Genomic DNA, 12529 nt, shown 5'->3' on the forward strand with positions numbered 1-12529 from the left:
TGAAATCATGAATCATACTTCAGCTTGTCGCACTTTTCTTTCTGTTTTCTTCAGCAGTTGCTGTCTGTGTGATGAAAACCTGAACAAATTGCACGAAAAGTGATCCTTTTTTCAAGGGACTGGACATTTAAACCTGATTACAGTCGCATTATGATTTCGCAAGGCTGTGGACGCCTTCCCAAGTTTTCCTGTTATGGAAATTGCTGAAGCTTGAAACTTACGTTCCGGTCAAGAGGACATTTAGGCCCATGTTAATACCTTTTTGGGTAAAACGATGCAAGGCTAGAGAGGCCTGTGCAAGATCTGAGGTAACCTTACTCATTCCTAACTAGGTACATTGTCTTTGCTTCTATGTCATAACCAGTTTGATACTGAGGCTGCTAGCTCTCGGGCAACCTATTCATAATCCATCCGTCCTTTAAGTTTAAAAAAAAAAGAAAAAAAAAGAATAAATAAATCAAAATTTGTGGTCATAAAGGTCATAACAATAGCAGAAATTGCTATATTTAAAATACAAATTATTAAACTGCTAAACATAACAGTCTCAGAGTATAGCTGTAGTGTAACTTGATAGTACAGATCTTTGTACTTGAGTCACCCTTTTATTTCATAGCTGCCAAACAATTCCCATTTGCATGCATGTTTGCAGCCAACCTTGCAAAACTATTTATTAACTTAAAAAGCATTTTTGAGATACAGTGTGGAGATACAACGTCAGTTTGGAGAAAACAAGACTCTTGGTCATGTCAAAAGGACAACCTTTAGTCCTTCTATCTAAATTAAGAGGTTAAGTAGCAGCCAGTTCAAATACACTTGATTCACTAAATGCAAGTGTGACAAACTCCGTAAAAGCAAACGTTTTGACAGGTTGCCGGTCTGGAGCATTCATGTGTGTGTGTTCACTCTTTAGAGGATTGTTGCAGTGTGTTAAAGTCCCAGCAAATTCACCAAAGGTCAGCATGTGCAATGCTCTGAGGAATTGCAAAAAATCTAAAACCTTCAGCTCAGACTCTACAGGCCTCAGTTAGCATGTTAAATATTAAAGTTCATGCAAGTACAACCAGAAAAAGACTAACATATGAATAAGTATGGCTGAGACAGGAGGAAGCCTCTTCTCTTTAAAAAAAAAAACAACAACAACAACATAGAAACATGACCTCATCTAGATGTTGTAGTTAGATGAAATGCTGTAGTGGGACCTTAAGAGAGCTGCGTATAAAGTAATGGCCGCAAATCCAGTAAACTGAAGCAATGTTGTGAAGAAGAGCTGGCCATAATTCCTCTATAATGATGTGACAGAATGATAGTCCTTAAGGAAACCGTTACTTCAGTTTATTGCAGCTAAATGTTTTTCTATGGTTTATTGAGTCATGAGGTGTATGTACTTGTGAAAACTTTCTCTTTCATATGACTGCATGTTTTGGATGGTATGTAAATAAAGAGTTTATAGTACAGTAGCGTCAATCAGCACAAGGAAAGACCTGATAAATGACTAGCAAACAGAATCTGCAAATTCAAAGGAAGAATTGCCTTACTGTTCGTTTATTTTAGCATGCTGACTGAAAAAAAAAAAAATCTAAAGCTACCACTGAAAGCGTTTGAACAGTTGCTGGTATTTGGTATAATTATAGTGAAGTGATTGGGTGCATGCCGAGGGGCCTTGAAGAGCCTTTCAGCTTCTATAGCTGCATTCAGGAGTCAGAACAGAGACACAAGCTGGTTTCACCGTCCCCAAGACACACAGTGCATGAGTGTTACGCAACATTATGGCCCATTAGCGCTTCCCATTTCTCATGACAGTTTTTGGTCGCTTATATTTCCACTCTTTTAAAGCCACTGTTAAGTGTCCATTCATCTCCAAGTAGTTATTTTGTTAATGCTGCACATACACCCAGAAATGGCATGTTCAGCTTTTTGTTTTGTATTTTAATCGCACATCCTCTCCTACAGGCCGGTGAGGTGTGAGTGGAGGACAGAAGTGTACAGCTCCCTATAGCACTGTATTCTCTAAGTCACTTTTGAGTGTTTTTACTTGGATTATAACTAAGTAAATTAAATCTGCCAGACAGTCAGCTACAATTAAATAAGGGGCTTGATATAAACTAAAGGGCTGTCCTTTGACCTAACATCTGCCAGAGTGTACACACTGGGATTAGAGTCCACTTATTTATGAGAGCTCTGTTTCTGGTGATCTCAGGGCTTGGAATTCATTTGATTTGTTGAACCAAAATAAATGCCGCTGGCCAGGCTATTATGCTTCAGCTGGGATTTAATCGGTGCAGATGGAATCGAACAGATTTTCAGGAAATCAAAATAGAAATCGTAATGGAGCCTGTCAGGTTTGGATCCAGGAAGCTGGACTGTACCGGGGGAAGCCTTTGGAGAGGAGGCTAATCACTTTCAGATGACCCGGTGAAGATGTGAAAGCGTGCTCTCTTTCCTGTGTGTCGATGTGTGCACAGATGTTCGCTTGATATTACTTTCACCAAAAACAATGAGATGAATCAATAATTGGAGAAATGTGTTTCAGATTGAGACACCTCATCAAGCAGTGGACGGTTGTCCAATGTGGAATTACCTAAGATGAGTAAGGCTGTGTAGAAGCACTGCATTACAGGCAGTTTCAGAAGGGTGACCTAGAGGAAACTGTGCCCTTGAAGTGCTCAGCAGCATCTTCATCTGCTGCCATTTCTCCCTTCAGTGTGCGCCCTTTACTTTTCACTATCACAATCATAAATTCTAAAAACCAATTGCTTAACTTGGTCTCTCAACATATGTGGCTTTTGTTGCACATGGGGTCCTACCATGTATCACTGTTATAGCTTTTAGATCCTCTTGCTTCACGTACACTTTCCTTAGTGAGCTCAGTCTGGGGTTTTTTTCCTTTCTTTGATAAGCGGAAGCCCATCCCTTTCCTTTTTGGGACAGGCGCATAACCCTCGCCAAACACCTCTCTTATGACGGATGACTTCACTCAGTCATTGCAGACAGAGCCCTGGATAGCTCTGCAATGCATGCATACTTACGGCAAATCCCCAAACGCACACACATATGCACACGCACACAGTCGGTGCTGCTGACCTTGTATAGAGGTTGCAGCTTCATAAAAAGACCAAAATGCCTCTTAATCTTGTTCTACCAGTGCAAGGAAGAGGAAGATAACTCCCTCGTCTATATAGTGCCATGCCACTGTCTGACTGAGAGGTGTCCATTACTAAAAGAGGCACAGCATTCCCCAAAAAGGAGAATGTACATAAAAAACAGCTCTATTGCAATATGTGCATTTCTTATGAGTTACACAGGATGCAGTTAGCTCTTAATATAAAGCATACTGTTTGTTTAGACTGTGTGTGTGTGTGTGTGTGTGTGTTTGTCTGTCTGCAGTTTGTTTGTTGTTAAACTGGCTTGTGTTTACAGTAAAACAGGATTTCGGTTTCAGTTACAGCCTCCATCCTTGCAAATGAAATATCGTCTCCAGAAACAGGTTTTTCCAGGCGGTGTGAAGACATTTATGCCTGTGAATGTTGGGTCAGTGTTGGGTAAGTTACTTTAAATTAGTAACTTAGTTGCATTACTAGTTACTTCTATCAAAAGTAACTCAGTTACTTCAAGTTACTCATTACTTTCAAAGTAACTAGTTACTAGGGAAAGTAACTTTGGTTTTACTCAGAATTCTATTGTTAATGTGTTGCTTCCGTAACTGGATACCCAGCAAGAGTGCCAGTCTTCTAGCTTGCTTACTTGCCACAAGTGCACTGTGCCACCTACCAATAGAAAGGAAAAGATAATGTGCATATTTCCACGAGAGAAATCCCACGCCTGGACCGTCGTTGATCGCCGCCATGATTCTAGCCTACGTCACAGCGTCATGTGCGCTTTTTACATCCAACACAAAAACTGCAGTCGTGGTGCTGCCTTCGGAATAGGAAGATGTAGGTAACACCAGACTGCAGATGAGCTGCATACAGGGCTGGACTGGGACAAAAAATCGGCCCAGGCGTTTTGACTAGAGACCGGCCCACCATTATAGGAAAAATCATAAAGCCTTTGAATGAAAACAAACGCTGTTGTGACAGTGATGTACACTCTTCTGATGGTATATATGTATCAATCTATCAATCATTTGTTGTAAGCTTCAGATAATTATTTATTAAAAGTGAGACATTTTAAATGAGAATAAGAAAGAAAAGTATTTCTTTGTGACCCCCTTTCCCTGTTAATGCCTTACCTGGCCCCCCTGGCAAAACTTTGCTAGACCCGCCCCTGCACAGTTACCACCTGTCACCTACATAGAAAAGGATCCTGGTGTTATTTGTCTCTCAGAAACAGTTCATAACTTCCCTTCAACTCATTCATGTCACCTAAAAGGTAAACCTGTTTCTCCATCACCTGTTCAGCTCTGATGATTCAGTAAGGACATCTCCTGGTTTCATCTTCATGTTTCCTCTCACCACATATCCAAACCGATATCATGACCAACAGCTTTTACAGCTGTGGCTCCAGCAAACATCAGCTGATACGAGAAATTAATATTAAATAAATTCTAACAACAGCTGATCAAGCTTAAACGTGCTGCTGTTGTTTAGCGCGACATCTGCTGGTTTCCTCTTTCTGGTGCGAAGTGGGCGATATACAAACAAGAGAGAAAAGCCGATCAGCTGATCATTGATCAGTTTCATGATTGAAGTAGAAACGGGAGAGGGAGGGGGGAGAATGAGAGAAGAAGAAGCAGCTGTGCAGCAAAGACACAGAATAAATCCAGCTTTTTGTCTTTTTCATTCTAGCTGAAGTCCGGGACAAACTGTGTTCCTTTTCACCTCAATACGAAACGCGTGATATTTTCTCTGAGTACCAGACGATTCCGTTTTTTAGGGGATGGTTGGCAACTCTAATAATAAACCTTATGAACAAAATAAAGTTCAACATCAGTAACATCATAATAGCACCCACCCAGCTGTATAGACACTCAGTCATGCTAGCTAGTACGCAGTACGAGTTATTGTAACTGACTGTAAAAAGTCAGCACAACGAAAATAAACTCCACCTAAACTTGGTTTATATCTGACCCAGATAGGCTGCAGGTCATAACTTCTTACCTGAAGTTCAGTTCACCTGACACTCGGACCGGCGGCCGCCTCAGGTCTCTCCTCTTGCCTCCCCTTTCCCTCATCCACCTGCTGGCCTCCACCACTTGCTAATGTTACTGAATCTGTGGAAGCTCCGCGATAGCCACCACACGGAGTAACGAATAACGAGCCTATCTAAATCCCAGTAACGATTAACGCGTTCCTGATTTTGGCATAATAACTAGTTACTGTGTTCGTTACCACAATAATAACGTAGTTACTGTAACGCGTTACTTAATAACGCATTAGTCCCAACACTGGTAACAACGAAAGAGGCAGAGGGATGTTTATCTATCTGTGGACTACTTTTTATTTTTTATTTTTTTCCTACAGGTGTATATTTTGGCATGGATGTGTTCTTGCTCTCTCAAAGCCAAGAAATGTCCCCATAATGTGTAGCAGGAGTTGTGCTACAGTGATTACTGATGTTTTCTCACAGCTACAATGATGGTATAAAGAGCCAGAGTCAAAGCGGTCAGCCGCTGACCCTGCAGTATCAGTCTGGTATGTGTTCCTCATTTCAAATAGTGTTTTTTTTCCTTCTCCTGGGACCAGGAAGCTGGAGCTGTTAAAAGGCCTCTTAATGCTACTGGGCCAATTGCAGCCATGCACTTAATCATTTCAGTATTGTTTTTTGTCCCAGGTTCAAGAAGAAAAAATCTGAATTCAGACTATTCAAAAGCTTTAAGGACATGAACTTCGAAGTAGAACATAATTACCATTATGTTTAGGACATGTTATTAAAGAAACCACTGGAGCACTGCCAGCTGTTACGACTCAAACAATTGTTACTCTGAGCTGCAATGAATTTCTGTTGGTACCGCGCTTCATTTTCTCACGTAATTCAGAAGACTGTGTGTGTGTGTATGTGTGCGACATTTTAATGAGAGTGCAGATTGTAAGGAAGAGTTGGTTCTTCATCAACCAAAGGGTTTATAGTTACAAAAAGGTGTGTGTCCGGAAACTCACTGGTTTATGAATTTGCTTTGTTAGAACAGTTTTCATTTGTATCCAATACTTTTAGCTAACACTTTTAACATATCGTCCTTGCTAGTACTGAGTTGAAACCCTTTTGCTGCCCTAAATGTTTGTGACGTAGACTTACAAAGTGCCGGAAACATTTTTTTTCAGAGATTTTGCTCTATGCTGACATGATGGCATCACACAGTTGCTGCACATCCGTGGTCTGAACCTGCGCAATCGCAAAGCTGCTTTATTTGGTGGCTTGGAGACTATGGAGGCCATTTGAATTGAGTGAACTCATTGTCATGTTCAAGAAATCAGTTTGAGATAATTTAAGCTTTGTTATCCTTTGTTATCCTGCTGGAAGCAGACTTCAGAAGATGGGTACACTCAGGCCATAAAGGGATGGCGATGGTCAGCACTAATACTTGAAACGATGCTCATTTGGTACTAAGGGATCCAAAGCATGCCAAGAATCACCCACACATTCAAGGAAGGATAGTCCATGCCAAATTCTTACCCTCAGAGCAGAAACTGAGACACATCAGTCCAGGCAACATTTTCTCAATCCTCCTTCCCGTCTTCCTAGCAGCTTCAAGCATTCTGGCCATTCTCTTCTGACCTCTGGCATCAACAAGGCATTTTCTCCATCAGGACTGAGCTCACTGGGTATTTTCTCTTTTTTGGAACAGTCTCTGCAAACCCTGGGGATGGTTTTATGAGACGATCCCAGTAGATCTGCAGTTTCTGAAATATTCAGACCAGTTCGTCTGGCACCAACAGCCATGCTACATTCACAGACAGTTAAATCACCTTACTTCCCCATTTTGATACTTGGTTTGAATTTTAGACATTGTTTTGACCATGTGTACGTGACTAAATGCATTTGTTTCGTTCTGTGTGATTGGCTGATTAAATATCTGGACTAGCAACCAGTTGAACAGGTGTACCCAGTGAGGTGGCCAGTGAGTGCATTTGAGCCATTAATCCATTATTTGTTTCTAAGGATTTCAGCACATCATTCATTACTTTTACTCTAAATTCTGAAACGTGGTGTCTCTTGCCTCCTGTATGTGGGTCTCATGCTTGTAATCATATCTCTGTCTTACTTTTGCTCACACTCAGTCCTAGTACCCCCTGTGGTAGTTTTAACCAGTTTGATAGACATACATAAGAACATTTTATCAGACAGAAGATAAATGTGGTGTATTAGGTGTTTCAAGCTTCACCATGTATTACCCAAAGATTTTCATATTTTGTCAAAAGTTTCATGAGTAAAGTTCTTTCCCAGACTCTTTTCAGGCTAAACCCAGGAAGAGGTCATACATATTTAGTTGCCTCACGTCTTTGTCTTTCTTTGTTTGGTCTTCTTTTATCTTTTGTATATCTTTTTTATCGCAATCCCTTGAAATGTCTTTGAATGTTACTAGCTATTCCCCTCACAGCTTGGCTTGAGTGCTGCGCCAATCTCAGAAACCAAAACTGTGAACCGCAGGAAGCTTTAATAGCAAGAATAGAAATTATCTCCTGTAAGTCGGCTAACTTTGCCTTGAAGATGATAAGGCGGCTAATAATAAGACTCTCGTGCCTGATCGTGCACGCTCTTGGCTGAGGTAGTAATGAATGTCAAGCACTTTATCAGAGGCTAGCCGGAGATGTGCCATCTTTGTTTGATAAAGGAGAGATGTTGAGGTCTGCCCTTTCATTCAAGTGCCTACCCTTTTTTTTTTTTTTTTTTTTTTTTTTTTTTGGTCAGGTCGTCCCCTGCTGCGCTCTCCTTCTTCATCCACTTCTCAAAGGGAAAGCCCAAAGCAGATCGAGGCTGGGAGCCGTCATGTCACTCATCTCTCAGCCTGCCCTCTGCTTGCTCTCCTCAGATGTCCAATCAGCCTAATTTTAGCTTGTTTTAGATGGCCGTGTTAAATATGTCTCTGTGTCCCCAAGCGTGCCATGATGCAGATGATCTGTTTGCAGTGACTGTGTGCATGGAAAGCACACTCACGTTGTTTTCTTTTCTTTTTTTTTTAATGATGCTCCCGTGTGGTTTCTATTTTACAGTGAGCAGATTTAGCACAGGAAGGCCTATTTGTGAGGTGGGGAGAGACATGTAATGCCGTTTTTAGGAGTCCCTTTACCTTTCAACGATTGGAAAAAAGCTGATTTTAGCATCCAGACACATAGCTGAAAATGTCACCAGTAGACAGAGGTATATTAAGTTGCTGGTGCTGAGGCAGTTTGTTTTGTAAACACTTGTGGTAGCTATTTGGATGTATACATGTGGTTTTACTCTCTGACAAATACTATATATAAACTGGCTTCAGTAAATTTTTGGAAATATAATCTTTGCACTTAAAGGCTCGGAGGACTGGAGCTGTGGTAAGTCTCACTTGCACACTTAGAGTTATGGTAGAAAAAAATAGGGCACCCTTTATCAGTTCTAAGCTTTAACATATCAGGACATAGTTTAAGAAAATCATCTTTCTTTAGCAGCTATTAAAATTATTTAAATCTAGCCTTAAGTGTAAAATGACACCCAGCAGTTTCCACTGTTCCATCATTTATTTAACAAAAACTAAGCCCAAATGCAGAAGCAGTGTGTGAAATATTAAATACACCCCGTGATTCAGTAGCTTGTACAACTTTTAGCAGTAACAGCTTGAAGTAATTGTTTTCTGAATGACCTTATCAGTCTCTCACATCATTGCGGAGAATTTTTGGCCCGGTCTTCTTTACGTTGCTTCAGTTCATTGAGGTTTGCAGGTATTTGTTTTATGCGCAGTTCTCTTAAGGTCCACCTACAGTTTCATTCGGGTTGAATTCAAGACTTTGCCTGGGAAATCGCTTTTCTTTTTCAACTATTCTGTTGCAGATTTGCTGCTGTCCTTGAGATCATTTTTCTGTTGCATGGCCTAATTTGGCAAGCTTTAGCTGTTGGACAGGTCATAAACTTCAACATGTAACTTGCTAACTAAGGCCTTTAGGGTCTAAGACGTAGCTTTTAGGTTTGTTGCACTGTACAATCTGACCTTTAGCAGAATTAGCTGGGATGTCCTAGGAGAATTGATGGGCAGCAGTAATTGACTTTCTAAGATAAGTTTTCATCCTTGGCATTGTGTTAACATATACCTGAATATACTAGAGCAGCCAACTGCTAAATCTTCTGCTTTTATAGAGATGCTCACACTTGCTGATGATCAGTTAATCAAGTGCATTTAATGAGCAGCACCTGGCTCTTACTTACTCTCCTAATTCCTACTTGAAGCAGTAAAAATGTCTGTAGTTTTTTGTTGAATAAGTAATGGCACAGTGCAAATCTCATGTCATGTGGTTCAGCAGAGGTTGCATTTACTTAATTTTAAGACGTGCAAGAGACCAGTGTATTTTCATCATGTTGTGATGCATAAAACCTCAGAACTGAAAGAGGGTGTACTTTCTTTTTACCATGACTGTAAGAAACAAGCAAAAGAAACCACAGGACCCTGAGCTAAAGACAGCGAGACAGGGCCTCAAACACAGGACCTCTTTTTCCTTCAGTGTTACATAAAGCTGTTATGTCCTACTGTGATGGAGCCACTGGGCCTGCAGCTATAGCTTTCCCCCACTTAGAGTGCTGATATGTTTCGGGAACATATAAACATTGAAAAATTTTGTTCATACTTTTGAAGCCTTAGTGCAGAGCGAGCTTTAGAATGAATATGTTATAAAACAGAGAAGCCGGAAGCCACCACTTGTTTAGAGTGGCAGGTGTGATGAATAAACAGTGTACAGACTGAGGATATAAAACAAAATAGTGTTATACAAGGAAATATGCAGAATACTAAGTGGCTACATTAATTTCATTTAGTCCTCCTGACTCTGTTTTCCACTTGCAAAGACTGTAAATTGATTCATTTTTTTGCAGCTGTAAACCCCCAGTGCTAATAAAAATGATTAGAGAACAAATAAAGGCAGTGTGCATGAATTTAGATTTGAATCTGCTCTGTAAAAAAAAAACAAAAAAAAAACACCACAAACAAGTGATTACATAACATCGCTGTGTGTGTGTTCTTTTTTTTCTTTCTTTTTTTTTTCCACAGACAGCGAGATGGTCCCACTGGATTGCCTGCGTCCTCGTTCTCTTGCTTCCGCCCACCGGACCGCCATTCAGCGAAGCAGTGGTGACCCTCGCCTCTCCGTCAGCCTGTGTGACCTGAGCCTGCAGCAGCAAGAGATGCATCTGGAGGAAGATGATGAGGATGAGGAGCAGCTACAGCCCCTGAGCTCCTCCTCCTCCTGCCATGTGCCCCAAAACTCACAGAACTCACAGCAGTGCTCGCTTCTGCCCAGCCATTTGGACAATGATCTGCACTTTCACTCGGTGCACGGCATCCACGTAACCGTGCTGGATAAGCACACGGTGGCTCGGCTGGATCACCGCGGTGATGAAAGGACATTGGTGTTCACCAGCCGACCAATGCGCTGCTCAGAGACTGTATTTGTGAAGGTGAAAGCAGGTGTCTCGCGGCCCGGGTCGCTTTCTTATGGCGTGACATCCTGTGACCCCGCCACCCTGAGGCCCATTGATCTGCCGTCTAACCCAGAGTCCCTGGTTGACCGCAAGGAATTCTGGGCTGTGCGTCGCGTAGCGATGCCACTCCACAGCGGCGATATCTTGGGCTTTGTGGTGAACGCAGAGGGGGAGGTTATGATGAGCCATAATGGCGTCAGTGCAGGGATGCAGCTGTGCGTCGATAACTCCAGGCCTCTCTGGATGTTCTTCGGTCTGCACAGCACCATCACACAACTCAGGATTTTAGGTAGATTCAGTTGATCTCTTCATGTTTTTATCTTTTCATTGTGTGTGTGCGTGTGTGTGTGAGTGTGTGAGATACCTAAATATCTATTTTTATGTTCTTAAATCAAATTTGGATTAGAACAAATTCAGGAAAAACCTAAGCTATCACAAGAATGGACTCCATCACTGTTATTACTCCCTCAGAAAACACTAAGAGTTTTTTACTGTGTGTGTGTCTAAGAGCTGCTTGCATTGAAGCCATGTTTAACTGTCGAGTCACAGCCCTTTTAGAAAATGAGTTTTTGGTAATTAGATTTCAGTCTTTTATTAGATTTCAGTTTTTCAAGATTTTTGTTCCTTTTTCCTCCTGAATAATTAAATCTTCGTTCAAGGAAATCAGATGTGCTCACAGATCTTTGCAGGGTGTCAGTTGTAACTTTCCGTTCTTAACTGAGTGTGTGATCGTGGAATGACCTTTGGAAGCTGAATTCCCACTCAGTCAAGTCATGAAATAGTTTCTCCCTCCTCTGTTGTCTGGGGCTGCTCTCTGCCTTTTTATCAACTCATATATCGCTTTTGGAATTTACATCCAACCCCCACGATTTGCCCGTGAATGTTAACTTTGTTCCGTCAGATGTACAGACCTCGTATCAGCTGGGTTTGATTCCAGCAGATTTCACACAGTGGTAACGTGACGTTACCTCAAGGTACTCTGAACTAAAAGTGTAGGTGTGCATACACAGTTCAGGACTCAGAATGAAAAAAGTAGGAACACATAATTGCGCTCTCCAAAATAATTTCTTGGTTGGAAATGAAATGATATGGGTTATATGTAAATGCTGTAGTGATTATGACTGAGTAAAAACAGATTTTTTTTTCCAGGGAGCTTTGAGGAAATTGATTTGCCTTCAGGCTCTGTCCAAGAGCTACAGATCACTTGATTGTTCAACTCTTCAGAGCATGTAATCAGTCTACTCTGTACATATTTGAATCTCTTTGGGAGAGTTTCAAAACAGGGTTTACTGTAGGTGAAAAATCGAAGGCCCTCGTATCAGTAAAAGGTTATTTTTCTAGGTCATTTGACATTCAGCATCTGCCCTCATTTTGTGCAGAACGAGGTTAAGATTGAAATATTTATTTTGATTTCCTCAGTGGTAAGTCTCCTGCACTTTAAGGATTTAAGGATTTTTCTAAGCTGGAGCTTGGACATAGTTTATTTGCCTGTATCGGTAAAATATCACAACAGGCAGGAATCATGAGTGAGTGCTTGTGATCGGTTTATCTTCATCGCAGATTAAGTCTTGATAAATTCCTGGAGTAATTTTTTAGAGAACAGTTTTCTTACAGCTCAGAATTACAGGGTAGACATCTTTTCATAGAAAATCTAACATTTGAGATGAAAAAGAGGGTCAAAATACTCTGGTTGGTTAGTTTTTTTTTCTATAATAATTCATCTGTGGATTCTCTGCTCTCTCTCCTTTCATGTAGTCAGTCAGACCAGGAACTGAAGAGGTTATTTCTGTCTTGCGTGGGCTCCCAGCAGTCAGCATTATGTATCAGGAGGGTGCCTGTGATCGCTCCTCACGATGCCCTCCATATGCATTATTAAAATGTAATTGCATGGAGAATTGCAATGCTGGGTTTTCCACCCACAGCTAGTTCCTGT

At 41.1% G+C, this 12529-nt stretch overlaps 1 protein-coding gene across 1 annotated transcript in view; it reads left to right on the forward strand.

The window, feature by feature from the left end:
- LOC102789358 (E3 ubiquitin-protein ligase NEURL1-like) overlaps nt 1-12529 on the forward strand; it is a 36677-nt gene that overhangs the window by 16014 nt on the left and 8134 nt on the right. The window contains exon 4 of the mRNA XM_006783747.2: nt 10166-10885. Coding sequence (XP_006783810.2) covers nt 10166-10885 — 720 coding nt within the window. The remainder of the gene's footprint in view (nt 1-10165; nt 10886-12529) is intronic.

This window comes from Neolamprologus brichardi, chromosome 13 (genome assembly GCF_056152115.1).
Source record: "Neolamprologus brichardi isolate AB-2024 chromosome 13, ASM5615211v1, whole genome shotgun sequence".
NCBI classification, from domain to species: Eukaryota; Metazoa; Chordata; class Actinopteri; order Cichliformes; family Cichlidae; genus Neolamprologus; species Neolamprologus brichardi.